This window comes from Hyla sarda, chromosome 8, assembly GCF_029499605.1.
Source record: "Hyla sarda isolate aHylSar1 chromosome 8, aHylSar1.hap1, whole genome shotgun sequence".
Taxonomy (NCBI): Eukaryota; Metazoa; Chordata; class Amphibia; order Anura; family Hylidae; genus Hyla; species Hyla sarda.
In genome coordinates, this window is record NC_079196.1 from 159,827,895 (window position 1) to 159,854,140 (window position 26,246).

The following is a 26,246-nucleotide window of genomic DNA, read 5'->3' on the forward strand; positions in this document are numbered from 1 at the left end:
CAAAAGGAATGAAGAGTAAGTGAGAAGTGAAACAAAGCATTGTGTGATATAGGAATAACCACAGTGTATAGTGCAATGTAATGGTGACAAACTTACCCATCACCTGAATCATGCAAAATATATAGAATTATGCAGAATAAAATGAATCTAGGTAGAAAAAAAACATCTTACGGTTAATTGATGATTTGTTCACATCCATGTTGTCAGAGTAATTTTATGATGCTTTAATAACTCTTATGTATTTCAGGAGGAACAAATGAAACAGAAGGATGGTCGTATAAAGCTTATCTCTGAGATATTGCAAGGTATAAAGGTGCTGAAGCTATATGCCTGGGAAAATGCTTTCATGAAGAAAGTTATAAGCTTTAGGCTGCTTGAGTTGAAAGCAGTGAAAAAGAATGCGCTGTTGCTTTCCGGAGCACTGGCTCTGTTTGTGGCCTCCCCTTTTTGGGTAAGTATTGTAAGCTAGTTTGTATTTTATATTTGAATATCCATCAGCAGCCTATTCCATAGTTACAAAATAATGGTTTACTAAAATAATCATGTTATGAACTGACATTCATAGTGTAAATAAACATTACCCGTTTTTGGTAGATGAACCTAGTCTGTATTATTAGATAATATTTGATAATAAAGGGGTCAGGTCTAAGGCAATGCCTCTACAAGCTGCAGCCAGGGCATACACTGGGAGCATTGCTGCTAGGATCTATGCTCTGTTCTTTCTGGCACAATAAAAAGATGAAAAAAAGATAATTGATGTTTAATGTTCTGTTATCTAACTTGCCAAGAAACGTGGAGCATGCATTGTCAACCCTTTTGTTCACATAACAAAAATCAAAACATCACTTAGGCCCACATTGAGAATCTTAGCAAATAATAGCAAATTTCCATGGAGATAAATGCAATTTCCACCTAATTTCTGCTCTGTTTCTCATGGAGAATAATTAAGCTAGGACATTTCCCTTGCCTAATTCCGTAGTGGGAACATATCCTGATTTTCATGTTAATCATTGTAGAATGACAAGTTCTACAACATGCTTGTATACTTTGTGTTTAAATTTTTAACAGTTTCCATGACTGCTTGTTGGCACTGAATGTTGTGCTTCAGATATATATAGCACATTTCGGCCCTGTATCCGGTCACAAAACTGGATACGGGGCTGAAATGAGCCGACTGGAGTCACTGTTTGACTCAGGTCGGCTCATTAAAGTGAATGGATTTCAGGGACGGTCCGGCTGGGGTACGGGAGTGCCCTGTTTTCCCCTCTCCCAGCCGGATCGCGGCAACCGTAGGCTGCAATCGTGGTGTGAATGCAGCCTTAGGCAGATGCCTTAAAGAACAATATATTAATAGTTCTGCCATTGTTTTCTGGTGAAATAAACACTACAGCTTTTTTCACTTAAAGACATTATAAATGGTTATGTGTATTTTTTTTATGTATTAATATTGATTGTTTTTCTAACCATGTTTTTTCAACAAAATGTTTCACAGTAGTTAGAGAAACACAGATGAGGATGCTTGTGTACAAAATTTATAAAGGGGTTATCCCAAGATACAAAATTATAACCTTTCCATACTAAGGGTGATAAATAGCTGATCGTGGGGGTCCAACCACTGGGACTCCCACCAATTACAACATTAAAGGTCTTCTATGCCCCAAGTGAAAGAAGCGGCTGTGTGCATTCTCAGTTTCGCTCCATTAACTAACTAAAGATAGCTCTTCTGTGGATAAGTGATAACTTTTAATCTTGAAATAAACCTTTAAAGCCCAAAGTTAAGTGAAAATTAAACTTTTTGAAAACAAGCATTTTGATCTTAAGTAAAAAGTAATTGAAATTACATTCCAGTGCTGTTGATTGCCGAATTATTAACATGTTTTCCATGTTGTGATTGGATGACCAGGTTTCCCTAAGCATGTTTGGTGTGTTCTTGGCACTTGATGAAAAAAATGTTCTGGATGCTCAGAAAGCCTTTGTCACCATCATGTTACTTAATATTCTCAGGATCCCACTTCGTATGTTCCCAATGGCCATAACTCTTACTGTGCAGGTACTTATTACATATTAACAGAGTGTATGCCCATTAACTAAGACCTGCTCTTACATTACTTTTTTTTTATTTTTAGTCAACCGTATCTCTGAGACGCTTGGCAAAATTTTTCTCAGAAGAGGAGCTGGAACCTAATAACGTGCAGACATTAGACACTACTAGCAGTGCGTATTCTGACAAAAGTGTATTTTTCTACATCTTTACTTACTGTAGAGTTTGATTCAAATACATTTTCGTCTACTATCTATTTATTGTACTTTTTTATAATCCTACATTACACTACATCATTATACTATAGCAGGCCTGCACAACTTGTGGCAGTAGGTGGAGGCCAAAATTAAAAATAGGCTACACTTCTCAGGGCCACACACAGGTTTCTAGTGGGGCATTCCTATCTCAACACAAGTAGTTAAACTGTAGAGTACATCAATATAAATATTTATGCAAGTACATTCATTTAAAACATTCTTGCCTCCTTCTCCCTATATTCCCTCTTGCACTTGTATTCCCCTTATTTACAGCTTGTTGTAACCTCGACAAAGAGAATTATCAGGAGAAGGAGGGAAGTTTGCTTATTGAATCTAGTTGAAACAAAAAGGACATTTGCAAAAACTTTTAACTTGACGTGCCCTACATACAGGGTTGTTTTTACACATTGGTGGGCCAAGTGCAAAGTTACCATGAGTAGACTCCACAATTTTATTCAAATTTATTTGAAAATGACGTAGGCACAGAAGCACTCTATCACTTGTAGTGCAGTGTTTTGCAGTGTGTTATTACCCAGTAAAACATACTCGGATCAGTTATAGTAGTTAGCATTGTTTAAAAACATGTGTTTGAAAAAAAGTCCATGTTTTTACATAGGCCCTATGTGTAATAGCATTTCCAGTGGAAAATATTTTCTAATTTGAGTTGTTTTCTTTTGTTTTCTTCTCCATTTGGCCCAAACTGTCATGGAGATTTCTTCTAGCAGTGACTCTTCTCTGTAGAATTACCTGACAGATATCTCTGGCTCCTCACTATTCTAGCACCCTTAGCACCGCTATACAAACTCCCCATTTATAGGGCCCCAAATGGCAATTATTTCCCTTTTATTGCTTTGTGTCTACACACTACTTATGCCATCTCTTATTAAATAAAAGTTATTTGACCCTGTGCCACCATACAGTGGGTAGGTAGACACCTATATAGTATATAGACTCCCCATTAAGGAGCCAGGCAGGTAAAGCACCTATTATTGACACCTTTGCACCAATAGCACTCCTCCCTATTAGGTAGCTACTTCCTCCTCCTTTCCGCTCTAAGTTGATGTCCTGAGCCAAATTAGATAATACGTGCACGGAGAAAATAAGCTGACTCTGTCATTGGGTCAAACAGTTCTCTGATTTATTGTATAGTGCACACAAGATATATCCTTCAGTAGGGCGTATCACATCGTGTAGCCATTCTAATTGGTTAGCAGACTACTTTACGTAAGCATTGCATCATATTTTCTCTGTGCCAAAAGGGGATGGTCACACAGGGCGTGATACAGGATGTAACCTCCATTTTAGAAGAATGATCTTCATTTTATATCTATTATCCATAACACTCCCCCATTGGAGATCATTATTCATTCCCTATTCCTAACAAATCATCCAGTATACCCTTCACAATCCTCTTCTCCTGTGGTGGCAACGGCACATTCCTTAAGTATGTTCCCCTGGTCACATGATTTTGGTATACCAGAAGATTTACCTGTTCCCTACCTAAGTTTAAAGAACTGGAATTATAGGAAAGATGGTTGCAAACCCCACCTTCACCTGATCCCGGGCTTTAAACTTGTCGGGGACCCCCCTCGGGACTAGTATCGCATTTATCTATATATATATATACAGTCATGGCCATAAATGTTGGCGCCCCTGAAATTTTTCTAGAAAATGAAGTATTTCTCACAGAAAAGGATTGCAGTAACACATGTTTTGCTATACACATGTTTATTCCCTTTGTGTGTGTTGGAACTAAACCAAAAAAGGAAGGGAAAAAAAGCAAATTGGACATAATGTCACACCAAACTCCAAAAATCGGCTGGACAAAATTATTGGCACCCTTAACTCAATATTAAGTTGCACACTCTTTGGAAAAAATAACTGAAATCAGTCGCTTCCTATAACCATCAATAAGCTTCTTACACCTCTCAGCCGGAATGTTGGACGACTTCCTTTGCAAACTGCTCCAGGCCTCTCTTATTGGAAGGGCTCCTTTTCCCAACAACAATTTCAAGATCTCTCCACAGGTTTTCAATGGGATTTTGATCTGGACTTATTGCTGGCCACTGCAGAACTCTCCAGCGCTTTGTTGCCATCCATTTATGGGTGCTTTTTGATGTAGGTTTGGGGTCATTGTCCTGCTGGAAGACCCAAGATCACGGACGCAACCACAGCTTTCTGACACTGGCTTTCTGACAATCCTCAGATTTCATGATGCCTTGCTCACATTCAAGACACCCAGTGCCAGAGGCAGCAAAACAACCCAAAAGCATCATTGAGCCTCCACCATATTTCACTGTAGGTACCTTGTCCTTTTCTTTGTAGGCGTAGGCCTCATTCCGTTTTTGGCATACAGTAGAATGATGTGCTTTACCAAAAAGCTCTATCTTGGTCTCATCTGTCCACAAGACGTTTTTCCAGAAGGATTTTGGCTTACTCAAGTTCATTTTGGCTTAATGTAGTCTTGCTTTTTTATGTCTCTGTGTCAGCAGTGGGGTCCTCCTGCCATAGCATTTTATTTAAATGTTGACAGATAGTTCATGCTGACACTGATGCTCCCTGAGCCTGCAGGACAGCTTAAATATCTTTGTAACTTGTTTGGGGCTGCTCATCCACCATCCGGACTATCCTGCGTTGACACCTTTGGGTCGGTTGCAAACTTCTTGATAATGTTGCGCACTGTGGACAAAGGCAAATCTAGATGTCTGGAGAAGGACTTGTAACCTTGAGTGTTGATATTTCTCCACAATTTCGGTTCTCGAGTCCTCAGACGGTTCTCCTCTCCTCTATCTGTTGTCCATGCTTATTGTGGCACACACAGACACACAATGCAGAGACTTAGTGAACTTCTCTCCTTTTTATCTGCTTTCAGGTGTGATTTTTATATTGCCCACACCTGTTACTTGCCCCAGGTGAGTTTAAAGGAGCATCACTGAAACAATCTTATTTTTCCAAAATTTTGAAAGGGTGCCAATAACTTTGCCCAGCCCATTTTTGGAGTTTGGTGTGACATTACATCCAATTAGCTTTTTTCCCTCCTTTTTTGGTTTAGTTCCAATACACACAAAGGGAATAAACATGTGTATAGCAAAACATGTGTTACTGCAATTCTTTTCTGTGAGAAATACTTAATTTTCTAGAAGGGGGGGGGGGGGCAACATTTACGGCCAAGACTGTGTGTACATATATATATATACACACACACACACACACACACGTGTGTGTGTGTGGATTGGAAGAACCTAGAACTGACTCTTGGCCCACACATATAGTACACAGACCCCTTGTATATTGCGGTATCCTTAGGTCATGACCTTACATTCATCAAAATCCCAGATGGCCATGGAAGAGGAGGTATTTTTCCAGAACACATAGGGTGAGGACTGTACTATGGCTACCAGCTGTAACCCCAGTATCCACACATATAACATGGTGAATGTATTGTTTTGAAAACAGGCTACTCTTAAACTTCAATGAGATGCATGGATCCAGGTGGGCTTCCCTTCTAGCTTGACTGAGGTGGGCATGGTTAACAAAACCTGGTACCGACCATCATATCTGGGTTCAAGAGTGTTCCTGATGTGTTTCTTTGTCAAGACCCAGTCGACAGGCTTGAGGGAATAAGCCTTCGAAGAGGGTTCAGAATCTGGAAGGGAAACAAAGACTCGACCATGTATGTTAGACAGTTGTTTGTTAATTTCAGCAACATATTTGGCCATTGACATATATTTCAACAGTGAGGTGCCATGGTTGAGTCTGTTGGAGAATGGCTGAGATGTTATGAGGAGCCAGAACTGTAAGAGGGTCTCCAAGAACTATGTCAGAGGTGACATCCAGGAGGGAACTGGCTGCGTGCACAGCTCTAACACAAGAGGGGGCCGCTCGGGCAACAGGGTCCAGACGTTTGAAGTAGTATCCCAAAGGCCGATTGCGGCCTCCATGAGTTTGGGTGAGGATCCCAGTGACATGGCCTTGTCTTTCCATGGCATAGAGCCTGAGGGGAGGGCATAATTGGGAATGCCCAGTGCTGGTGCAGAGGAGATGGAAGGAGCGAACAGCATCTGTGGTGAGGAAGAAGGGTGTTCGAGGATCCCTGGGAATGCAGTCATACAATGGCTGCATGAGTAGTGAGGCATCCCGTATCCATCGACGACAGTAGGAATTGAGGCCCAAGAAAGTTTAAAGCTGGTGTGGAGTGTTCGATACCTGGATATCGGAGATGGCCTTACACCTTTAGTCCGTAAGGTGTTTTGCTCCTTGGCTGATGCAGTTGCCTAGGAAAACAAAGTTGGAGTTTCTGCTGCGATATCTTGCAACCGGAAAGTCATGAGTGAAGTAGTGGTGTTGAGGCAGGTCATCCACGTATTGTAGGACCTCCACGTGTTGGGCTTGCCATGGTTAAAGTACCGAGGCCATGGCCTTGCTGAAGGATGAAGGGCTATTTTGGGCCCCTTGTAGCATCACTGTCCAAGTGTATTGGCCTCCATCATGGGTAGAGGCAAACTCAAACTGTCTGTCTTTTTCCAGAGAGATTCGGAAGTAGGTCTTGGCCAAATCGAGCACAGTGGAGATAGGTGCAGTAGGAGGAATGCTTGCTAGCAAGGTATGAGGTTTGGGCATTATTAGGGTCCTATCAAAGTAACCTCATTTAATGCCCGTAAGTCTATTACATGGGGACATTGTCTGTATGATTGCTCCATTTTCAAGTAGAGACTTGATTAGAGTTGGCCGTAAGTTGTTGGACAGACAGCGGGTACTGTGGCTTGTACTTTTGGGTACTTGTGGCTACCCTAGAGGGTAGATGAAGCTGTGGCGATGTAACTGGGAGAGGGTGCGTAATAGAGTTGTGCTGAACAGTCCCCTCAAGCCCTCTACAAGGAAGCTGTATATCGGTAAGCCAGGAGTGAGGTATGGCCTGATCATGTAGAATGCTGCGGGCTGTACCAGTGTCTACCAGGAAGGGAAGTTCCCACCCTCCCACTGTGAGTGTTACTTGTGAGGTTGGGCCGGCAGGAGGAGTTTTTAGGGCCATTCACACAGTTTCCCTTCCTGTCACTGGCTTGCCGGCTTCCTGGCTTCCTATGCTGTTGTGGAGGGAGGTGTCTGTTTGTTGGACTAATCCTGTGCAGCTTTGTGGGCAGCCCATAGATGATGACAGCAGCAGTTCTCTTTATGTGGCAAGTTTTGCCGCACCCATAACAGCGTCTGGTGTGGAACGGATCCTCTGGACTTCCAGTCATGACTACCAGCACAGCTATCTTTTGCTTCTTAGTGGAGACTTCAAATCCCTTTGCTATCTGAACCAGGGCTTGCATATCTAGCATTTGGTGTTCAGGGCGGCAAGTGGTCAGGATTTATTACAGGGTAGAGAGAGTGGGTTTGGCCCTAGGGAGATTAAGGGACCAGCCTGGGTGTGTACAAGTGTGTAATATCCCTTCGGCTAGCCATAATATCCATAACACCTTAGGTAGGTAGTCCCCCCCTTAATTAGCAGACTTACACCCAATTAAGTAGATAGGTTAACTAACCCTCATTAAATAGAGGTTAGACTACCACCTGCCCAGATTAGGTAAATAGGCAAAACCCCTAAATAGCTAGGCAGACTTCTCCTATTATGTAATTAGAAAGACCCCCCTCCCCCCCCATCCTCCCAAGTAAATAGGTACATGGGCAGACTCCTCCCCTACCGCAATTAGGTAAATAAGCATACCCCCAAATAGGTAGCTAGTCCTTCCCCTTCCTCCAATAGTAGTGCTCCCTGTGCCAGAAAAACCCCTCAAAAACTATACTCCCCTGAAACCAATTAGCTTCCGGATCCTCCTCCTGTGGTGCAGCAGAGTGATTATGTCGTTACCAACTGCACCATGACACTGGACGAGGGAGCCAATAGACCTTCCTTAACATTGACAGTGGGGATATCATCCACTATCTCTTCCCTTCTGCACGGCCGCAGTGAAGCAATCCTGAATGGCGTGATGTCAAGAAAGGTCCTAGACTAGTTATTCTTAACATGATCGCAACTGCCAGGAATCCTTTTGTGGGCCGCATGTTTTGCCAGCCTGATATACATCAAGGGGGGGATTCATCAAAACTTGTGCAGAGGATAAGTTGACCAGTTGCTCATAGCAACCAATCAGATTGCTTCTTTCATTTTTGGAAAGGCCTCTGATAAATGAAAGAAGCGATCTGATTAGTTGTTATGGGCAAATGGTCAACTTTTCCTCTGCAGAGGTTTTGACGAATCTCCCCCAAACTCTATAATATAAAGTGATGCAGAAAAAATGGCCTGGTAACCAAATAAAGATACATAGCAAAAAAATGACATAATGTGTATTTTCTGAAAGGATAATAATTTGAAAATGAAGCTTAATGAAATTTAAAATGTTTTTTTTCTATTTAAGGGAACGACATTGTTGTATGTGATGGCACCTTTACCTGGAGTGCCACAAATGAACCATGCCTAAGGGGGTAAGAATGATAGATATTTTTGGCTTTGAATGGATGTTACCTGATCATGTTCAGTAACACAGAGAAAACTGTGTAAAAAGTCATCAATCCTTTAATCATGTTCTCTTATTAATTACTTCTGTATTTAAAGGGATATGTATTTTTTATGATGTAATAGACCCCTACTATCAGAAATTTATGACGTATCCTACAGATATACTCTAAACACCAGATGTCGAAATATTACTCTTAATGTGTTACTGTCATTTAGTAAAACATTTAATATGTCTTCCAGAAATGTCAAAAGCTTAGATTACACCAGGCTTCAGTCCTGAGACCCACTGCAGTTGTATTTTATAACCAAAAAAAGTGCACGACAGTGCACTTACTCCCTAGTCTGCTGCCCGGTCTGACTGATGTGCTTAATAGACTATGATGACCTGGCTGTCACCCAGCTATAACTCTAAGCCTGGTCAACATGACAAAAGTTTTAGTAAATGACAGTAAGACATTAAGAGCTATACTTCTAACTTTTAGGAAGCTTTGTAGTTGTCTTTTTGCTGTATATTTGTCACATAAATTGTCGTGGTGTTTTTGGGCAAAATTTGTGCAACTTTTTACAAAGTAATTTTTTACTTAAAGAACTTTAGTACACACAAAGCCCCCAGTTACACCATAAACATAAACCAGCCCAGGCCTGGCTTACAAAAACGGCTGTGGAGAGCATTAAAAAAAAAAAGCCACACATTTCTTGTGCAGTGGGTTAGAAAGTCGCAAAAAAAGTCACAGAGAAGGAAACATAGAAAGTTTTATTTCTTATTTTTTAAAGTTTTTTTTAGAAAAGAATACTAGCAGCATATTTATCACTTGCCCTGCACCCTTTAAAGGTGTACAAAAATAGTGTAGCTAAACCAACAAAGGTTAATTCTTACCCCCCCCCCCCCCCCAAGACTTTGTCACAACTATGTGTCTGTAATGTACAAGGAAGATGGTCATTGATTCAGAAAGTTACAGAAGCTCAGGGCAGGTGCACGGATTTTTGCCACCCTAGGCAAAAGCTAATTTTGCCACACCCTTGACTCCACCCATTGGCCCACCCTTTGACATGCCCAACCTTACTACCGGGATGACACATTTTAACAAGCCCCCTCCTCATGTAATTAGCTTTCTACTGGGGTGACACACTGTAACAAACCTCCTCCTGCTGCTGGCTGAGTGACTGGTATAACTTTCTTGCGGCAGGCAGAGCGGCGCCTCCCCCCCCCCATCAAAAGGACGCTCTAGGAGGCTGCCTATTTTGCCTATAGGAAGAGCCGGCCCTGCAAAGGATTTTACTGTTATTAGAGTAGATCATTAGACTATGTATGTTTACAGGGGGGATTAAGCATAGTTTATTTTCTAAAAGTACTAAACAGGCTTACACTGAGCCAACTGCAGGCTTTCCGTGAGGTCCCGCATAAAACACACATCATGCACTTCAATGAAATGTTTTTTTACAAGCTGTTTTATGTTGCAGCATTAATTTATCAATCCAGAAAGGATCCTTGGTGGCTGTTGTTGGGCAGGTTGGTTGTGGAAAAACCTCTCTTCTTTCTGCACTACTCGGAGAAATGGAGAAAGTTGAGGGGGAAGTCGCTCTAAAGGTACTGAAATATTTTCTTCTCTATGCACACTTTAACATGTTTGATCTTCCCGGTGATTGTCAGAATTAGATGACTCAGACATGGCCTCTCACAAGGACCATTTTCAAAATGTGTAAAATACATCATAAAAAAGAATAACGTTGGTATTTCTAAATTTATATTTTTATTTCATTATTTTATTTACATTATGATATGTGACATATACATGGTTGCCTGTCTCTAGCAGATAATCATGTACCGTATTTATCGGTGTATAACACGCACTGGTGTATAACACGTACCCCCATTTTAACAGGGAAATTTAAGTAAAAAAAATAAAATGTAAAATAAATGACTTGGACTAAATGGCACATCATCCCCCCAACTTCGTTTTCTTCTGCACCTCAGTTTGGTCCTGTCCCCTCCAGTGCCACATCATTCCTTCCCTTTTATCAGTCCCTGTGCCACATTTACCCCTCTCATCGCCACCCCCCCATGTCTCATCATCCCCCCATGTCTCATCATTTCCCCCTGTCATAGACCACCACTAGCCATACAGACATTAAGCATTTAGTGCCTCCCCCCACCATCATTTCTCCCTGTCTCATCATCCCCCCCATGATTCCCCCCTCATCATCCCCCCACCCTGTCTCATAATCCCCCCTCATTCCCCCCTCATCATTTCCCCCTGTCTCATCCCCCCCTCATCATTTCCCCCTGTCTCATCCCCCCATCATCCCCCCCTAATCATTTCCCCCTGTCTCATCCCCCCATCATGTTCCTCCTATGGCATCCAGTGATCTTCAACCTGCGGACCTCCAGATGTTGCAAAACTACAACTCCCGGCATGCTGGGAGTTGTAGTTTTGCAACATCTGGAGGTCCGCAGTTTGAAGACCACTCTTCCCCTTTCCTTACCTGGCTGCGCTTCAGCAGGTCAGGCGGCGGGTCTTGCGGGCTGCGGTCAGTGAAGCAGATGAGTGACGTCCTCTCCCGGCTTCTCTGTGCGGCATCAGGGATGTCACTTTTCTGCGGTGACTACAGGAAATGAAAAGTGACGTCAGTGATGTTGCGAAGAGAAGCCGGCAGAGGACGTCACTCATCTGCTTCACTGCCCGCAAGACCCGCTGCCTGACCTGACTTGCCGAAGTGCAGCCAGGTAGGGAAAATAAACCAAACTATAAAAAGCAGGGAAAAGGGGGAATGATGAGGGAGGGGAGGGGGTGAAAAGTAAAACTCACTTGTTTTCTCCCGCACTATCCACAGGTACTGGTGGATAGTGCGGGAGACGCTGATTAAAAGGTAGGGCAGATCCAGACAAGGTAGGGCTCATTTTAATCAGCGTCTCCCGCACTATCCACCAGTATCTGTGGATAGTGCGGGAGAAAACAATACGTTTCTGATTGCCGGGGGTCCCAGTGGTTGAATCCCCCGCGATCTCCTGCATGGCGCTTCGGATCTCCTCGTACACGGAATGGGGATCAGCACCTGCCCTCTGTGCATCTCTTAAGGAGAACCGAAGCACTTTGCTAGCGTATCTCCAGCTTTCTCATTGAGATGCATGGAGGGGGCTTGTCGCTTTGTGCAGTGGTTGACACAGCTCCTTGAATGGGGAGAGTAAGAGTGCCTGGCCGGAGATTACGGGAGGTCCCTTTGGATAGGGGATACATTTTCCTAAACTGGAGTACTCCTTTAAAGAAATGTACAAATCATAGAGGTAAAAGTCTTGTAATACTATATTTTTACTTTCTTCCAGGGTTCTGTAGCATTTGTTCCACAGCAAACTTGGATTCCAAACGCCACTTTTAAAGAGAATGTTCTTTTTGGAAGAATGTTGAACAAAGAATGGTATGATAATGTTATCCAATCTTGTGCACTACTACCTGACCTAAAAATTCTTTCTGGGGGAGAGAACACAGAAATTGGTGAAAAAGTGAGTATCCTTTAGGTGAACTAAAATATGTAAGAAAGTCTAAAATGTACTAAGACCCTAGATTTTAATATTACTTGTTTAGGCACAGGTTTCTATGTATTTTGTCACATCCTTGCAGTTGGTATGGTTGTTTAGGTTGCTGTTATCTGGAATATGGCTATTTTATTTTTATGTGATAATTTTTATTTGTTAAAAGGGTATAAACTTGTCTGGAGGACAGAAGCAACGAATAAGCATTGCTCGAGCAGTATACAGGAACTGTGATGTCTACTTGTTGGATGATCCCCTATCTGCAGTTGATGCCCATGTTGGACAACATTTATTTGAGCATGTCATTGGACCCAATGGTTTGCTTAAAGGAAAAGTAAGTTCAGTCACAAATTATATGTTCTGTACATTTAGGATTAGGCTGTGGGTATATGGTGACTTTTGTGTGTGACACGAAGATCACTATATCACATTGTACATAATATTAGTGGATGGTGTTGCACTGCAACATAGTGTTACTGCTGCAAATAATACATTTTGGTTGAATTTTTGGTTGCAAGTCCTCAATGCAAGTCACATGTGACTGAAATCTGCTTGCTACTTCTGTTTGATTTGACTATTTATCCTGAATTAAAATTGAAAATTTAATAAAGTGGAGCAACTTCAATTCGTAGGCAAATCACACAAATATTAGCCCTGATTTACTAATGTCAACCCAACTCTTTTTGTCGGGTTGTGCGACCAAATTTGTGTCGCATAGCCCATGCGGCACAAATTTGGTCACACAACCCGACAAAACATATAATCACTCCGAGTGTTTTTTAAACCCATCAAAATGGGCGTGGTTATCCCAAAAAGGGGCGTGTTCCCGACAAAAAAGAAAAAACACTCGGAGTATGATGAAAAACTCACAGGAAAATCTGTGAATTTTTCTTCACCAAAACCAGACAGCTCCGAGCTGTCGGGAAATTACTGAAAACCGAGTGAATCCTACCATCATCATGGAACAGGGTCTGTTTCATGTTGGGGGTAGTAGTACAAGGGCTGAGGGATTGATCGCATCGGGTCTCACTTTGAGACACGATCCGATCAAAAGTTATTAAGCAGGGGAGCGGGCGGCATGCTCCCTCCCCAGCGATGTATGATGTGTTTTACTTTCATTTTCAAATTCCCCGCCAGGATCCCTGAATGGCCAGTACTGAAGAGCCATTCAGGGATCCCGGCGGGGTTCTCAAATAGAAGAGCTGCTGTGGGGAAAGATATATAGAATCGCTGGGGTTTTTGTATATGTCTGGCTCCCCACAGCTTCTATATATCTTGCTCCCTGCTGCACTATATGTCTTGTCCTGGCGCAGCGCATGTGTAGATATATTTATATATATGCCCCCGCACAGCGCAATCATAAGCTCCCGGCAACACATGTAGATATATATATATATATATATATATATATATATATATATATATATGCTCCCGGTAGCGCATGAAGATATATATATGCCCCCCGCACAGCGCAATCATAAGCTCCTGGTAGCGCTATCATTCACAAGCATTCTATTAGCAGAGCATCTGGACAGGAAGCCGGCTGCCCGATGCTCTGCTTGTCAATCATAGCACTTCAGAAGCATATGTGTATAGATGTGCTGTGGGGACCAGATAACGCTATATGTCTGGTCCCCACAGCGCATTTATATACATATGCCTCAAGCGCTATGAATGACAAGTATTCTTTTAGCAGAGCATTGGGCAGCCGGTGTGCTCCGATACATGCGCTGCGGCAGGGGACAAGACATATAGCGCAGCAGGGGGCAAGATATATAGAAGTTGTGGGGAGCCAGACATATACAAAACCCCCAGCGATTCTATATATCTTTCCCCACCGCAGCTCTTCTATTTGAAAAAATATTAAAGTAAAAGTACACTGTATATGGCTGGGGAGGAGTATGCTGCCCGCTCCCCTGCTTAATAACTCTGTGATAAGGGCGACAGATAACTTCCCTGCGACAGAAAAAGAAATAGCGACAGGTGACAGATTAGTAAATCAGGGAGAAAAATACTCGGAGTAAACCTGAAATCACTCCAAGATAAACACTCCATTCTTAGTAAATCAGGGCTATTGTGTTTGCATGACTTAGATGTGATTTGCTGTTGTGTCATACATGTGACATTGTAGCCTGATCTGATGACCACAGGGAGCTTTAGTTTCTAGGATGATGGTGTCTTATTTCTTTGTGCATGGGAAATGAACAACAGCAATTTAAAGGGAACCTGTCAGGTCCATAAGCTCTATTGGCCCCTCCCAGTTTAGATGAAGGGCACAGCATTCGAACGCTGTGTTCATAAGCTTCCTCGGATGTTAAAAACAACTTAAATAGCCGCTGCTTATCGTCGGTTAAGTGGTCCCGGAGGAAGACCCGCTCCGCGTTTAGTCACGCTGCCTCTGTTCTGCTCCCAGCCTCTCTTGCTTGATTGACACTACAAGTGCCAGGAACTTAATGCAAAGCCCGGCACTTGGGAGTGTCAGTCAAGCAGGAGAGGTTGGGTGGAGTGTGGAAGCAGCATGACTAACCGCGCTGCGACTTTGCCTCCGGGGACTACTTACCTGGTGGTAAGCATCAGCTATTAAAGTTGTTCTTAACAACTTGTGGCATCCAAGGAAGCTTATGAGCACAGTGTCAAAACACTGTGTCCTTTATCTGAAAGATACTGGAAAGGGCCTATAGCATTTAGAGACCTGACAGGTTTCCTTTAAAAAACATGAGTGACCCTGTAATACTTGGCCGTCTTTCAGGGTTCTTTGACATGGGCTGATGGAAAGTAGCATAGAATTGGAAATTAACATGATCAGCACTCATTTACAGAACCTTTACAAGGCTTAAAACCTAAAAAACAAGCGACCTACATGTACATTTCTGTGCCCTGGTACTTAGCGCACAACAAAACCAACACGGTGATCCAAGCAAGATGGCTGCTGCATCTTGCTGATGTCTGCCATTAACATGAAAACCTAAATTACCTAAAGCATCAGAAATATATATTTTTTTTAAATATTGGTTTACTTAAAAACCTGATTTAAACAATAGGTCAGTTTTTGATGAAACATACTCTTTTATGAACATAAAAGGTTGTTCATAAAAGGGGCTTTCCAGGATAGGCCATCAATTGCTGATCGGTGTGGTGCTTACACCTGGCACCCCCACCCATCAGCTGTTTGAAGCCCCACACTAAACAATGAATGGGGCCAGAAGCCCTGCACCATTTTTTTGTATCGTGGTAGTGCTGGGTAACTGCAGCTCGGCCCCTATTAACTTCAAAGGTCCCAGTCCAAGTTGCCCGGCACCAACACTATATTATGAACAACACAAGGCTTCAGCCCTGGTCGTTGTATAGTGCAATGGACCAAGTAGCAAATTGGTGGGGGAAACGCGTGCCAGCAAAAAACAAACAAACACTTTAATCTTGTCTATTTTAAGCACCATTGTGTATTTTATGGGGTTGAGACATTAGCACATCATAAAGAATTGCATCTAAAGCAAGTATGTGCATTTTTAATAAAAAAAACTTGTTTCATTTCCTGCCACCAATTCTTTTTTCTATCACACTATAACAGAGGTTTATGTACTGTAAATACCTATAATTTCTTGAATATATTGTTAGACTACTGCTATTGACATGGCGTGTTTCTTGAATATTTATGAGTGACATTTCCCTGTATTCCAGACACGCATTCTTGTCACTCATGGAGTAAGTTTCCTCCCACAAGTGGAGAAGATAATAGTAATGTCTGACGGCCGAATCTCTGAGGTTGGCACATATTCTGAGCTTTTAGAAAACAATGGCGCCTTTGCAGATTTCCTTCAAACATATGCCCTGACAGCTCAACAAAAGGATGAGGCACACATAGAAAGTAAGCGTTTAGTACACATAATATGCTTTGGATATATGATAATAAATATACATAACTACTGAAATGAGTAATAAAATATGTGCAGAAGAATTTTCTCTGGTGTCTTATCCAAATGAGTTTAGGGCAGTGGTCCTCCAGCTGTTGTCAAACTCCCAGCATGTTTGGAGTTGTCTTTTTGCCACAGGTTGTGGACCACTGGAGGGAAGATGGTGCAGTCTGTGGACTGAATATATATTAATTCTTATTCTCCAATAGTTGTCCAGGCTGAAGGCCCTTTTGCACTGGGACTGATTATCGCATGAATGATTATCTATAATAATTAGCCCATGTAAAAGGGCCAGTGATCAACCGACGAAGGAGCAAACTCTCGTGTGAAGGCTCTGTAAACAACCACCAAACAGCAAGATTGAAGTTTGTTTTCTGTTGCCGTGTAAAAGACACCTTAGACATTTCTGCTTTTTCTATTATTTCTCACAGAAAAGGATTGCAATAACACATGTTTTGCTGTTCACATGTTTATTCCCTTTTTGTATATTGGAACTAAACCAAAAAGGGAGGAAATAAAGCAAATTGGACATAATGTCACACCAAACTCCAAAAATGGTCTGGACAAAATTATTGGCACCCTTTCAAAATTGTGGAAAAATAAGATTGTTTCAAGCATGTGATGCTCCTTTAAACTCACCACGGGCAAGTAGCAGGTGCGGGCAATATAAAAAGCAGACCTGAAAGCAGATAAAAAGGACAGAAGTTCACTTAGTCTTTGCATTGTGTGTCTGTGTGCCACACTAAGGCGGGGTTCAAATCACGTTTTATGCAATACGTATAATGCCGTATGAAATGTATTTCAATGAGCCTACCGGAGTGAAGCGGTTACTCCGGTCGGCTCATTTTTGTCCTGTATGTGGTTTTCCCACCGGACCTAAAACCATGGTGGACCTTATTGCATAAAACATGATGTAAGCATGGACAACAGAAAGAGAAGAAGAGAACTGTCTGAGCACTTGAGAACCAAAATTGTGGAATAATATCAACAATCTCATGGTTACAAGTCCATCTCCAGATATCTAGATTTGCCTTTGTCCACAGTGCGCAACATATAAGAAGTTTGCAGCCCATGGCACTGTAGCTAATCTCCCTGGGTGTGGACGGAAGAGAAAAATTTATGAAAGGTGTCAACGCAGGATAGTCCGGATGGTGGATAAGCAGCCCCAAACAAGTTCCAAAAATATTCAAGCTGTCCTGCAGGATCAGGGAGCATCAGGGTCAGTGCGAACTATCCGTCAACATTTAAATGAAATGCTATGGCAGTAGACCCAGGAGGACCCCACTGCTGACACAGAGACATAAAAATGCAAGACTACATTTTGCCAAAATGAACTTGAGTAAGCCAAAATCCTTCTGGGAAAATGTCTTGTGGACAGATGAGACCAAGATAGAGCTTTTTGGTAAAGCACATTATTCTACTGTTTACTGAAAACGGAATGAGGCCTAATAAGAAAAGAACACAGTACCTACAGTGAAATATGGTGGAGGTTCAATGAGGTTTTGGGGTTGTTTTGCTGCCTCTGGCACTGGGTGCCTTGAATGTGTGCAAGGCATCATGGAATCTGAGGATTTTGGGTCGTACTGTACAGCCCAGTGTCAGAAAGCTGGGTTTGCGTCCAAGATCTTGGGTCTTCCAGCAGAACAATGACCCCAAACATATGTCAGAAAGCACCCAGAAAAGGATGGCAACAAAGCGCTGGAGAGTTCTGCAGTGGGCAGCAATGAGTCCAGATCTAAATCCCATTGAACACCTGTGGAGAGATCATAAATTGCTTTTGGGAAAAGGCGACCTTCCAAAAAAAGAGACCTGGAGCAGTTTGCAAAGTAATAGTGGTCCAACATTCCGGCTGAGAGATGTAAGAAGCTTATTGATGGTTATAGGAAGCGTCTGATTTCAGTTATTTTTTCCAAAGGGTGTGCAACCAAATATTAAGTCAAGGGTGCTAATAATTTTGTCGAGCCCATTTTTGGAGTTTAGTGTGACATTATGTTCAATTAGCTTTTTTTCCTCCTTTTTATTTGTTTAGTTACAATACAAACAAAGGGAATAAACAGGTGTATAGCAAAACATGTATTACTGCAGTTCTTTTCTGTGAGAAATACTTAATTTTCTTGAAAGTTTTTAGGGGTGCCAACATTTACGGCCATGACTGTATGTGAAAAAGTTATTTGTTCACCAGCGCAGTGCAGCTGGCAATGTACTAATTGTGACAGAAATCAGAGCTTTACCTCAAGCGTTAATAGGGTATTCCAGGAATTTATTTTATTTGACTATGCTACAGGGGCTGTGAAGTTAGTGTAGTTCATAGTATAGTGTCTGTTCCTGTGTGTGACGGTTTTCTCACAATTCTTCTGTGATTTTCACCCCACTATTTATTTTTACCAGCATACAAAATGACTGTTGTCTCGGATTTTTCCCAGCTTGCAATGCGGCCGAGACCTGACTCACTAGTCAGCTGATGACAGGGAGCCTGTCTGCTTCAATGGGTGGAGGGATCAATCTGCAACTAATGCAACAGCTGTAGGCAGCCTGATTGAAATCCACAGGTCTTTTGTTTCAATGGGTGGGGTGGCTGATGTGTGAGAGGGAGGAAAATGGCACTGTGGGATTTGTAGTCAAAAAACATAAGTCAAACAGGAAATACAAGTTCACAAAAAGCTAGCCACAGTGTTATGGTAATCTCATGAAATAGCCATTTAGCCCCAAGACAAGCGCAGATCCTTCCTAAGCATGTCCATTACTGTCTGCCAGCCTGTGGATAACCCCTTTAAATTATAGAGACAACTGAGCTTTAAATCGTGCACAGCACCACTGCTGCTCACGGACTGCGTCTGCTCTGTTTAGAATGTGAGTGCACCATGATTTTTTCCTGTTAAGGAAAGCTAATCCATTCCAGAGCAGGGAGCAAATCATGAAAATTTTCTGCATTTGGCTGGGTTCACACACAGTATTTAGGTCAGTATTTTTAGTCCAAATCAGAAGTAGATTCACAGAAAAAGATGCAAAGCATTCTATTTTTGTTTTGCTCTTTGACTGATCCACTCCTGGTGTTGAGTAAAATACTAACCAAAGTACTATGTGTGAGCCCAGCCTACTATGCACATACACACAATACACTGCATTTAGTATTGTGCTTAAAGAGAATCTGCAGGTATCATGTTATAGAGCAGATTGAGCTTAGTGGACTGATACATAGTTATGTAAGAAAAGTTTCAGGATAATTTACCATTGATTCATATATAAATCTCTGCTTATTCTGGATCAAGAAGTCAAGTGGGCTGTCCTACTTAGTGATCGACAGCTATCTCTGTATTAGAGTGCATATAGAGAGCTGTCTATGACTAAGTAGGGCCGCCCACTTGACTACCTAGCTAAGAATAATGTGGTTTATATAAATAAATGACAAGTTATCCTGGAAATATTCCCATAAAACTATACATCAATCTACTCAATCTTTTCATGCTCTATATCAAAATGCATGCAGATTTGACTGTATTTTAACCCCTTCAGGACGGAGCCCATTTTGGCCTTAAGGACCGGAGCGTTTTTTGCACATCTGACCACTGTCACTTTAAACATTAATAACTCTGGAATGCTTTTAGTTATCATTCTGATTCCGAGATTGTTTTTCGTGACATATTCTACTTTAACATAGTGGTAAATTTTTGTCGATACTTGCATCCTTTCTTGGTGAAAAATCCGTAAATTTGATGAAAAATTAGAAAATTTAGCATTTTTCTAACTTTGAAGCTTTCTGCTTGTAAGGAAAATGGATATTACGAATAAATTTTTTTTTGGTTCACATATACAATATGTCTACTTTATGTTTGCATCATAAAATTGACGTGTTTTTACTTTTGGAAGACACCAGAGGGCTTCAACGGTCAGCAGCAATTTTCCGATTTTTCACAAAATTTTCAAACTCAGTATTTTTCAGGGACCAGTTCAGGTTTGAAGTGGATTTGAAGGGTCTTCATATTAGAAATACCCCATAAATGACCCCATTATAAAAACTACACCCCCCAAAGTATTCAAAATGACATTCAGTAAGTGTTTTAACCCTTTAGGTGTTTCACACGAATAGCAGCAAAGTGAAGGAGAAAATTCACAATCTTCATTTTTTACACTCACATGTTCTTGTAGACCCAATTTTTGAATTTTTACAAGGGGTAAAAGGACAAAATTTTTACTTGTATTTGTAGCCCAATTTCTCTCGAGTAAGCACATACCTCATATGTCTATGTAAAGTGTTCGGCGGGCGCAGTATAGCTCAGAAGGGAAGGAGCGACAAGGGGATTTTGGAGAGTACGTTTTTCTGAAATGGTTTTTGGGGGGCATGTTACCTTTAGGAAGCCCTTATGGTGCCAGAACAGCAAAAAAAAACCACATGGCATACCATTTTGGAAACTAGACCCCTCGGGGAATGTAACATGGGATAAAGTGAACCTTAATACCCCACAGGTGTTTCACGACTTTTGCAAATGTAAAAAAAAAATAAAAAATTTTACCTAAAATGCTTGTTTTCCCCAAAAATTTTTATTTTTAAAAAGGGTAATAGCAGAAAATACCCCTAAAAATTTGAAGCCCAATTTCTCCCGATTCAGAAAACACCCCATATGGGGGTGAAAAGTGCTCTGCTGGCGCACTACAGGTCTCAGAAGAGAAGGAGTCACATTTGGCTTTTTGAACGCAAATTTTGCTCTGGGGGCATGCCGCATTTAGGAAGCCCCTATGGTGCCAGGATAGCAAAAAAAACCCACATGGCATACCATTTTGGAAACTAGACCCCTCGGGGAACGTAACAAGGGGTTAAGTGAACCTTTATACCCCACAGGTGTTTAACGACTTTTGCATATGTAAAAAAATTTTTTTTTTTACCTAAAATGCTTGTTTTCCCAAAAATTTTACATTTTTAAAAAGGGTAAAAGCAGAAAATACCCCCCAAAATTTGTAACACAATTTCTCCCGAGTACGGCGATACCCCATATGTGACCCTAAACTGTTGCCTTGAAATACGACAGGGCTCCAAAGTGAGAGCGCCATGCGCATTTGAGGCCTAAATTAGGGATTGCATAGGGGTGGACATAGGGGTATTCTACGCCAGTGATTCCCAAACAGGGTGCCTCCAGCTGTTGCAAAACTCCCAGCATGCCTGGACAGTCAACGGCTGTCCGACAATACTGGGAGTTGTTTTGCAACAGCTGGAGGCTCCGTTCTGGAAACAGTGGCGTACCAGACGTTTTTCATTTTTATTGGGGAGGGGAGGGGGGCTGTGTAGGGGTATGTGTTTATGTAGTGTTTTTTACTTTTTATTTTATTTTGTGTTAGTGTAGTGTAGTGTTTTTAGGGTACAGTCGCACGGGCGGGGGTTCACAGTAGTTTCTCGCTGGCAATTTGAGCTGCAGCAGAAAGTTTGCGGCAGCTCAAATTTGCAGCCAGATACTTACTGTAATCCTCCGCCCATGTGAGTGTACCCTGTACGTTCACATTGGGGGGGGGGACATCCAGCTGTTGCATAACTACAACTCCCAGCATGCCCGTTGGCTGTCGGTGACTGCTGAGAGTTGCAGTTTTGCAACAACTGTAGGCACACTGGTTATGTATCACTGAGTTTGTGACCTAACTCAGTGTTTCACAACCAGTGTGCCTCCAGCTGTTGCAAAACTACAACTCCCAGCATGTACGGTGCATGGTGTACGGTGACTGCTGAGAGTTGTAGTTTGCAACAGCTGGAGGCACACCGGTCGTGAAACACTGAGTTAGGTAAAAAAAAACTCTGAGTTTCACAACCAGTGTGCCTTCAGCTGTTGCAAAACTACAACTCTCAGCAGTCACCGACAGCCAACGGGCATGCTGGGAGTTGTAGTTATGCAACCAGCAGATGCACCACTACAACTCCCAGCATGCACTTTAGCTGTTTGTGCAAGCTGGGGGGAGTTGTAGTTAGACAACAGCTGAAGGTACACTTTTCCATAGAAAGAATGTGCCTCCAGCTGTTGCAAAACCATAAGTCCCAGCATGCCCATAAGGGAATGCTGGGAGTTGTGGTGGTCTGCCTCCTGCTGTTGCATAACTACAGCTCCCAGCATGCCCTTTTTGCATGCTGGGAGCTGTTGCTAAGCAACAGCAGGAGGCTGTCACTCACCTCCAACGATCCAGACGCTGCAGGTCAGTCCCGCCGCCGCAGCTGCTCCTGGGGCCCCGATCCCAACAGGGGCGCCGGGGATCGGGGTCCCCAGCACCGGGGGTCGTCTTCCCGCACCCGCTCACGTCCTCCAGAAGAGGGGCGGAGCGGGTGCGGGAGTGACACCCGCAGCAGGCGCCCTGATTGGACGGCCGGTAATCCGGCCGACGAATCAGGGTGATCGTGAGGTGGCACCAGTGCCACCTCACCCCTGCAGGCTCTGGCTGTTCGGGTCCGTCAGAGACGGCCCCGAACAGCCAGTAATTCCGGGTCACCGGGTCACCGGAGACCCGATTGACCCGGAATCGCCGCAGATCGCTGGACTGAATTGTCCAGCGATCTGCGGCGATCGCCGACATGGGGGGGCATAATGACCCCCCTGGACGATATGCCGGGATGCCTGCTGAACGATTTCAGCAGGCATCCGGCTCCGGTCCCCAACCGGCTAGCGGTGGGGGCCGGAATTCCCACGGGCGTATGGATACGCCCTCGGTCCTTAAGGACTCGGGATTCAGGGCGTATCCATACGCCCTATGTCCTGAAGAGGTTAAAGGGGTTATCCAGGAAAAACTTTTTTTTTTATATAAACTGGCCCCAGAAAGTTAAACAGATTTGTAAATTACTTCTATTAAAAAATCTTAATCCTTCCAATTATTATCAGCTGCTGAAGTTGAGTTGTTCTTTTCTGTCTAAGTGCTCTCTGATGACACCTTTCTTGGGAACTATCCAGAGTAGAAGCAAATCCCCATAGCAAACCTCTTCTACTCTGTGAAGTTCCCGAGACAAGCAGAGATGTCAGCAGAGAGCACTGTTGCCAGACAGAAAAGAACAACTCAACTTCAGAAGCTAATAATTATTGGAAGATTAAGATTTTTTAATAGTAGTAGTTTACAAATCTGTTTATCTTTCTGGAGCCAGTTGATATAAAAAAAATCAATACAGATCACGGTATCTGTGGTAGTGAGGGCGTTTGAATGGATGATTGGTTTGCCCGCGGGGATCCGATCATCCAACATGGTGGCCGGAGGTCTCCTCACCTTCTCCGGCCGTCACCCCGGGTTCTTCTTCTTCTCTGGTCTGACAATGAGCAGACCAGAAAAGCAAATTGCTGATAATACTGATCAGTGCTATGCATAATACTGATCAGTGCTATGCAATCTAAGGATTGCTGTAAATAAGTGTAAAAAAAAAAAAAGTTTAAAAGTGGCCCCTTTTTCCCATTTTATCCCAAAAAGCTTTAGGAAAATTATTAATAAACATATCGCCGCATGCGTAAATGTCCAAAATATTAAAATATAATGTTAATTATCCCGTATGGTGAACACGGTAAACTTTCAGATTCCAAAAAAAAAAAGAAATAGTCATAAAAACTTACATATATATGCAAAAGTGGTACCAATAAAAACTACAGATCATGGCGCAAAAAATGAGTCCTCATACAGTTCCTTATGCGAATTTTTTTTTAAGTTATAGGTGGTCAAAAATGTTGTCAAAAAAGCAGTACAATAATAGAAAACATGGGTATTATTTTAATCGTATTGACCCACAGAATAAAGAAAACATGTCATTTTTACCGTAAAGTGTAAAAGCGAAACCTTATAAAATTTGCAGAATTGCGGTTTTCTTTTCAAGTTCCCCACACACAAATAATATTTTTTTCGTTGCGCCATACATTTTCTGGTAAAATGAGTGATGTCATTACAAAGAACAATTGGGCACACAAAAAACAAGCCCTCATATGGGTCTGTGGAAGGAAATATTAAAGAGTTATGGTTTTTAGAAGGCCATGAGGAAAAAACAAAAAATGCAAAAATAAAATTGGATATGTCCTTAAGGCTAAAATGGGCTGTGTTCTAAGGGGGTTAAATGTGACAGGTTCCTTTTAGCGAGCAGACCAACAAAGCTTTCATGGCTTTATTTATTATCCTAACAAGAGCTGACTCTGTTTTTTTGTTTATGTATTGAGCTTAATTATTATTATTTTAAACATAGCATTGGTATGTCTATAATGTGTCCATAATAATAATCTCTGCAGGCAAAGTGAAGGACAGTAAAGGAAAAGCCAGAGGGGACAAGATGACAAACAATCATATAAGGTAATATTTTTTATGAACTTTTTTTTCTATGCCATAATCCAGTGCTGTATTAACAGATACAATAATCTTGTTTTATAACTTGTAGGAAGGAAATTGCTTCTGATACAGCTGAGGAAACTACAGAGGGAGATGCAGATGCTGGGAAGCTTACAGAGGCTGATATTGCTCTCACAGGCAGGGTAAAGTATGCTGTATCATCAGGCCCAGACTGGCCTACCAGAATATCAGGAAATTTCCCGGTGGGCCGCCGGCCCTGGGGCTGCTTTGCAGGGCCGGATTAACGTAGGGGCTCCAGGCCCATACATAAAAATAGGCCGCCCGGCGCCCACGATAAATATGTCAACAGAAAAAGAGGGCCGGCCCTGCTTCTTACTTATGGTCCTGGGTGGTCAGTGTGGCTGCCTGGGAGAGGCACTTTGAACTCCGGCGTGGCGCGCTGCTGCGCTTAGACGTGAGGTCACATCACCGTGGGGGTGCAAAAGAAAGAAAAAAAGAAAGATGCCAAAAAGTGCACACCCAATCAGTAATACATATCAATACAAAAAAGTCTTTATTAGATACAAAAACACATAATGAATAAAGTAAGACAGAATGGACATTTAAAAACAATTAAAAATGCTCATCTTAGAGCAAAACCACAACATGGGAAGGGGCCATGAACCCCCTACCCAACCTGTCCTGCACAAATATCAAGTATAACGCTGCTACTCCAGGTTTGCACACTTAAGAGATACTAATACCCGACCAAATAATAAAAATGGCTACTCAAGTGAGTACACAATAATACAGTGAATAATCAAATTGGCAAACCACAGACGGAGGAGAAGCTGAATGCAGATGCAGGACAGGACAACCAGGACCCCACGCGTTACGTCACTCCATAGTGACTTCCTCAAGGGTGTGGGGGTGACATGACCTCGCGTCGGAGTTCATTGTGCCACCGATCAGTGCGCCCACCGCCCTGCTCTCTCTCTCGTACAGGCCCTGCTTGTCCTCAGGTACAAAACCCTGCTTGTTGTCAGTGCACATGGCCCTGCTTGTCCTCAGGTACAGAGCCCTGATTGTCCTCAGTGTACAGAGCCCTGATTGTCCTCAGGTACAGAGCCCTGCTTGTCCTTGGTGTACAGAGCCCTGCTTGTGCTCGGTGTACAGAGCCCTGCTTGTCCTCAGTGTACAGAGCCCTGCTTGTCCTCGGTATACAGAGCCCTGCTTGTCCTCTGTGTACACAGCCCTGCTTGTCCTCGGTGTACAGAGCCCTGCTTGTCCTCGGTGTACAGAGCCCTGCTTGTCCTCGGTGTACAGAGCCCTGCTTGTCCTCGGTGTACAGAGCCCTGCTTGTCCTCGGTGTACAGAGCCCTGCTTGTCCTCGGTGTACAGAGCCCTGCTTGTCCTCAGTCTACAGAGCCCTTCTTGTCCTCGGTGTGCAGAGCCCTGCTTGTCCTCGGTGTACAGAGCCCTGCTTGTCCTCAGTGTACAGAGCCCTGCTTGTCCTCGGTGTACAGAGCCCTGCTTGTCCTCGGTGTACAGAGCCCTGCTTGTCCTCGGTGTACAGAGCCCTGCTTGTCCTTGGTGTACAGAGCCCTGCTTGTCCTCGGTGTACAGAGCCCTGCTTGTCCTCGGTGTACAGAGGCCTGCTTGTCCTCGGTGTACAGAGGCCTGCTTGTCCTCGGTGTACAGAGCCCTTCTTCTCCTCGGTGTAAAGAGCCCTGCTTCTCCTCTGTGT

At 42.8% G+C, this 26,246-nt stretch overlaps 1 protein-coding gene across 5 annotated transcripts in view; it reads left to right on the forward strand.

Annotated features, from left to right (window-relative positions):
• The window catches only part of LOC130285007 (multidrug resistance-associated protein 1-like), a 165,503-nt gene that overhangs the window by 86,411 nt on the left and 52,846 nt on the right, over positions 1 to 26,246 (forward strand). For all 5 annotated transcript variants that reach the window (XM_056536048.1, XM_056536050.1, XM_056536049.1 and 2 more), the window contains 10 exons: positions 248 to 451; positions 1,904 to 2,050; positions 2,127 to 2,214; positions 8,700 to 8,766; positions 10,262 to 10,388; positions 12,123 to 12,299; positions 12,496 to 12,663; positions 16,008 to 16,194; positions 24,463 to 24,523; positions 24,609 to 24,702. In XM_056536048.1, the coding sequence (XP_056392023.1) occupies positions 248 to 451; positions 1,904 to 2,050; positions 2,127 to 2,214; positions 8,700 to 8,766; positions 10,262 to 10,388; positions 12,123 to 12,299; positions 12,496 to 12,663; positions 16,008 to 16,194; positions 24,463 to 24,523; positions 24,609 to 24,702 (1,320 nt within the window). The remainder of the gene's footprint in view (positions 1 to 247; positions 452 to 1,903; positions 2,051 to 2,126; positions 2,215 to 8,699; positions 8,767 to 10,261; positions 10,389 to 12,122; positions 12,300 to 12,495; positions 12,664 to 16,007; positions 16,195 to 24,462; positions 24,524 to 24,608; positions 24,703 to 26,246) is intronic.